General features: G+C 35.3%; 1 protein-coding gene across 2 annotated transcripts; it reads left to right on the top strand.

The window, feature by feature from the left end:
- On the top strand, window positions 1866-5635 carry LOC109226624 (upstream activation factor subunit UAF30-like). Of its 2 annotated transcripts, XM_019391447.1 has the most exons (3): window positions 1866-2203; window positions 2376-2466; window positions 5220-5307. In XM_019391447.1, exons 1-2 carry the CDS (start codon window positions 1952-1954, stop codon window positions 2436-2438), a joined length of 315 nt encoding a protein of 104 aa, XP_019246992.1. In that variant the 5' UTR covers window positions 1866-1951; the 3' UTR covers window positions 2439-2466; window positions 5220-5307. The 2 variants fall into 2 exon arrangements, with proteins under 2 accessions (XP_019246992.1, XP_019246990.1); XM_019391445.1 differs by lacking the exon at window positions 2376-2466 and having other exon boundaries at window positions 5220-5635.

The following is a 5964-nucleotide window of genomic DNA, read 5'->3' as shown; positions in this document are numbered from 1 at the left end:
CCCTAATTTTGTGCATTATATTAGAAAAGTTTTTAATCCTACTTATAAAGGTTGGCCTCGCGCAACAGTTAAGAGCGATATTTATAAATATAAACATGAATATGAACAATATTTGCGGTATTTATTTATTCATATAACTAATCGGATTTCTATTACTACTGATATTGGTAGAAGTAATAATGACTGTGATTATCTAACTGTTACAAGTCATTGGATAGATGAGGAGTGGATAATGCAAAAACGCATTATTGCTTATAGAATAATTAATTCACATCACACAGGTAAGTTTATTGCTAACACTGTTGCAGATATTTGTCGATATTTTTGCAGTAGATATAAAATAATGGCAATTTCTATGGATAATCCTTCTAGTAACACTAGTACTATAGGCATACTTACAACAACACTAAATCCTGCATTTAGTAATTGTTTCCATGTGAGATGTATTTGTCATATTTACCATTTAATTGTCGGTGATGGTATGAGAATTTTAAATTTAGAAATCGAAAAGGTTAGAATGGCTCTTAATTGGCTTTTTTATTCAAACCGTAGAAGTAGACTTAGAGAGTATTTTAAAAAATATGATGAATTTGGCCTTAGAGAAAGAAAGGTTCCTAAACCTTGTCCAACTAGATGGAATTATATGTACGAAAGTTTAGTAGTTGCATATGAATATAGAAACCCAATTAATGCAACGTTTAATGCTCGTGTTGGTGGTGAGGATGATGATGAAATCCTTACAAATCAAGATTGGATGAATGTTAAAATTCTTATAGATTTTTTAGAACATTTTCAAATTGCTACAAATGCATTTTCTAGGCAATATTATCCTACTATTTCAAACTGTTTAGTTTATATTGCAGCACTATGTGATTTGTTTGTTGAATTTTTGGAGGGTGGGGAAATTTATAAACTTGCTATAAATGCAATGAAAGAAAAGTTTAAAAAATATTTTTTTCCTATCCCCCCTATTTATGGTGTTGCTGCAATGTTAAATCCTACAATAAAATTAGGAGGTCCTCACTTTTGGTACTCAAATATTTATAAGGCTTTAGATCTTTCAGTTGAGGAATTTTCTACACTTGCAGAGGCAAAAGCCTCAATTAAAATAAATGCTCAAACAATTTATAATGCTTATCAACTTGCGTTAGATCATGCTAGGCCAAATGTTCCAACCCCTACTTCGTCTAGTTCACAATCATCTAAAAGAGTTGCGGGCCTAAAAGCACTTAAATCTTGGANGATGGAATTATATGTACGAAAGTTTAGTAGTTGCATATGAATATAGAAACCCAATTAATGCAACGTTTAATGCTCGTGTTGGTGGTGAGGATGATGATGAAATCCTTACAAATCAAGATTGGACGAATGTAAAGTGCAAGAACTGTGGAAGAGTCTTAAATTTTCGTTCAGGGTGTCCCACAGGCATTTTAAGGAGGCATATAAAGTATTGTGTTGAGGGTATTTATCCGCAAATTCGTCTTTAAGATTTTTCAACAATTTGTGTTATTTTAAAATTATTAGACGTATTTATGCTTCATGTTGCACTTTATTATTAATTTATTATGCATGCCAATTTAGTTTTACTATTGATTTGTTATTTTACATTTTCGTCAAACACTTTAATAATTAGATTTCTATATTATATATACTACATATATTTATATAGCCATGCATAAGAGCAATTTATATATATATATACACATATGGTTTACAAGAAATTGCCTTAAATAAAAAAAATTAAAAAAAAAAAGTCCGGAAATAAAAAAAGCCCGTTAGACTCGCTAAGCCCACGAACCCGGCCCATTTAGCCCATTTAAGCCCGGGCCCGGCCCACCATACAGCCTTATTTGCCATTCGCTCACCAAAAACTACGACTCTGTCATTCCCTCAAAAACCCTCCATTTCCCCCTTTCTCTCTCTAGGGTTTTTGCAGAATCCAAGGAGAAGCATGGCAACATCATCTAGGGTTTTCGGAAGCTACTGCCGAACTCTAATGGCTGCTGCGAAGAGCTCCGCCGCCGCAACTACACCTCCAGCTCCAGCCGCCGCTGCCACCGCAGCTGGAAAAGTTCGTCATAAAGGCATACTGAAGCCGCTACCAATTTCACCTGCTTTAGGGAAATTTGTGGGTTCTTCAGAAATATCACGTACTGATGCTGTTAAGAAAGTCTGGGATTACATCAAAACCAATAATCTTCAGGTCTACTTTCTATTTCCTTATATGTCACTTTTTTTAGTTGGACGTATAAGTTATTAATGGTAGAGTATCTCTTTAGAAATGTAGGGGAAAAGTTTCCATGAATATGTGCAATTTTCTTTTAGAATATAAAATTATGCTTGATTTATGTATATATGAGTTATGAATGGTACAGGGGAACACATGGTTCAAGGTTAAAATTGATAATCTGGTGATACAGTCTCTGCAAAAGAAATGAGGGATTTGGGAGTAAGTTTTCGCTTCGGGTAAGTCATAATTTGAGCTGAGTCAAGTATGGTAACCTGGTGATTAGGCCAACTATGTTATGTTGGACTGGATGTTGGTCCTCTAAGGACCAATATATGAACATAATGGATGTAATAAAATGCCAATGTTAAGATAGAGTGTAGTCATGAAATGTCAGACAACAACAACAACAACACACCCACTAAATACCACTAGTGGGGTCTGGGGAGGGTAGAGTGTACCCAGACCTTACCACTACCCGGGAAGGGTAGAGAGGCTCTTATCGGGAGACCCTCGGCTCAACAGAAGAGACAATAATATCAATATCAGAAAAGAAGCACATAGATGAATACCAGCTTAGAATGGAATAACACATTCAAGTGATGGCAAGTGTCAAGTATCTAATGATAAAAGAGACATGCAAAGCAATAGAGCTGGAGCAATTCCAATTTAATATTCTCTGCCAATAGCAACTTAACACTCGCTACAACAAAGCCTTGAGGGAAAGGTTTGATATGAAGATCCTTTCATGAAAGATTAGACAAGGTTATAAATAATCACATAGCCCAACTTACTTGGAATTGATGCATAGTAGTAGCTGTTATTGTAGCATAAATAGTCATATGATGGTGCAGGTTGCAAGTTAGATGATAAAATGAATGAAGTTGTTATGCACGTTTTTATAGGTGTGGCATTATGATGCGCGACTTTTTTTTTTCACATGGAGAGACTTCTTTTTGAACAAGTTTTCACATGGATGATTATGTTTCATTCTATGCTTCGGAAAGATGAATAATATCCTTGTCCAGGGTGGGATTTGTGGTCAAATGGGAAATGGTAGTGGCTGCACCTAGCACGTCAGTTGCTATCTAGCTGTGTTCTAGTCCTTTGACTGGCTTAGTTCATTTAAAGATGGTCACACATATTCAACTCGATCATGCAATAGATGGAATTTGCATTCTTGGAGTCTATTGTTCTGTGTGATTAGAAGGTGGTTGAAATGATTTGAAGCTATGGAACATATTAAGGGGTATTGTTCATTTTTTCTATCTATAAGGCTGGCAGATAATGTAACAGAAGCCCCCTCCAAAGTAGACTGCAAAAGAGTGAGGGAACCGGGAGCCTTTTAACATTTTGGCATTGAGGATGTTTTAGTCTATGCAATGAGTTAGGCTACTGATCGATTGTGATATCAAATGACCTATTCTCTCTCCCGCTCACTGGTATTTTACTTTCTGCCCTATGAGGCTTCGTGAAAGCTGCGTATAAAATAAGAGTTAAGCTAATATTTGCTGGTCACGGTAGCTCTTACGTGATGAGTGGCTGGTCGCCTGGTCCAAAATAGAAATTAGCACGCTACGTGATAATGAATAAGCTGGTTGGTATCAAGGTTTCCTTCTTCTGCTAGTTCAAATGTGATTGATATGATAATACATCAAGTATAGACATCGTGACACTTATTATATAGAGAAGAGGTAGGATGCTCATGGCATGGGTCCCAGCAATACTATGATGTCTGATTTAGTTGCCAAGTCCTGGATGTTGCATTAGCTTTTATTCTAAACCTAATTCAACACTTTATATGACCAGCTAGGGGAGACCTTTATAAGGCCCAATCTGGAAATAATTGCTGATATAAAAGCCAGCAGATTAAGCATGTTCAACAACATCTGCAATGTTCAGACTTAAAAGTAGAACCTCCTTATGGATATACCTCTGAGATATTCCTTATGGATAGTTTATTTTTTCATAAAATAAAGGCAGAGACAATGAGATAATTAAGTATTCATCATTTGTTTCTTATTGTTATCAGAAAGAATTTATATTATATTCGTTGAATTTGTTTAAATTACAAGGAGTAAGAAAACTTAACGATATTTGACCAGTTAAGTACTTTGACACTAAAATGATCATGAAACATAGAATATCTTAAGTATCATGGGGTAAAAACGACTAAAATCATTCGATATGCATTATATGCATGTATGAAGCTTCAAAATCAACCTTTGCAAGTCTAGTAGATTGAACTCCTTTTGGTGTAGTAGGGCTGAAACTTTTATTTCACCTAGAAGTGTAATTAAACTATTCCCCAGCACAAGAGCTAATTAAAACTCTAGTTTCCATTCTCAGCCTACATTGCTCTTTTGCTTAGCCTGCTACTAGTTTCTTGCATTAGTTCCTCCATTTGAGACGAAATTAATTGCAGAGAACAGCAACAGTTGTTTAGGGCAGAATAGATTATGCTTGTTCAAATAGCAACATGGTGGTGTTTCGTCAAAATACAGTTTTGTAGTTAAATTTGAATGATCAATGATCACCAACACTTGGGGTGTCTAGATAGGCTGTAACTGCGGCATACTATTGCAATGTGGCCTTAATACTCACAGATCAGTTGTAATCGTTGGCATTCCTATCCAGCAGTTTGAGGCATTGATTTATTGTGAGTGTTGTTAATTATTCATCGAGATTATATTCCCTCATTATGAACAGATGCTTCATCATTGATTCCCAAAATGAAATTATTACTGATCTTAGTCTTTCATATCAGTTTAGGACAATGCAATATACTTTCTGATATGTGCTAGGAAAAGTTGCTTTCTTAGTTTGATAAGTGTTAGCTGATCTGAGTTTATAATTCTTGTGTTCTGTGCCGTGTGCCATTTTTGGTATTTGAATACTGATTTATATCAGCTCATGTTTAAACTAGTTGTGGAAATGTCTTAGGTCATATACCCCTTTATGTTTTCTTGACAATAGAATTTATAATCTGCAGAATCCTGCAAACAAGAAGGAGATAAATTGTGACGACAAGTTGAAGACCATATTTGCTGGCAAGGACAAGGTTGGTTTTCTAGAGATTGCAAAGCTGCTATCCAGTCATTTTCAGAAGGCTTCTTAAGTTTGCCACTTTTGCAGTTCCTGTAAACATTAGGGGCTTTCTTGATAGTAAACTTTGTACCTTAGTAGCTTCTCCTTTTTATTTCCCCACTCTGGTTGTGAGATATGGTGCATAGATCTGAAATTGAAAGCTTCTAGGATTTCATGCCTGCTTTTCTCCACCATTCCAAAGCCCCTTTCCTTTTTTGCTTAAATGAAGTGTCGTGGACCGTTCATATTGCCGACTCCAACTTGCTTGAGATTGAGGCGTAAAAGCAGTAGTAGCTATTTATTTACCAAGTTCCCGGTGAATATGATTCCGTACTTTACCAACCGGATTATCGGAACCTTGTTGATAAAGTGAAGTATCCTTTTTCCCTCCACTGTCACCTCCAAATGAAATGCCTATTAATTTGGTACTAATAATCTCTGTTTAAAAACTTTTTTCTTCAAATCTTTTGTTATGATATCAAAAATACTACTCCCTTAGTTTAATTTATGTTGCATAGTTCAGTTGAATACGTAGTTTTAAGTTAGAAAGTATTTGGCACTCGTAATGTTAATTTCATTTGATTTCACTTAGAAAGTATCTGACTATAAAATTGTCACTAAGGGAAAAATAAGAAGTTTAAATATTGTTT

This window comes from Nicotiana attenuata, chromosome 6, assembly GCF_001879085.1.
Source record: "Nicotiana attenuata strain UT chromosome 6, NIATTr2, whole genome shotgun sequence".
NCBI classification, from domain to species: domain Eukaryota; kingdom Viridiplantae; phylum Streptophyta; class Magnoliopsida; order Solanales; family Solanaceae; genus Nicotiana; species Nicotiana attenuata.
This window is presented reverse-complemented; position numbering and strand designations above follow the sequence as displayed.

Bases quoted from the DNA above. Each gene is read 5' to 3' on its own strand.
- LOC109226624 (XM_019391445.1), top strand. From the start codon at position 1,952: ATGGCAACATCATCTAGGGTTTTCGGAAGCTACTGCCGAACTCTAATG. The intron at 2,204-5,219 runs GTCTACTTTCTA...TATAATCTGCAG, and splicing joins TCAAAACCAATAATCTTCAG to AATCCTGCAAACAAGAAGGA.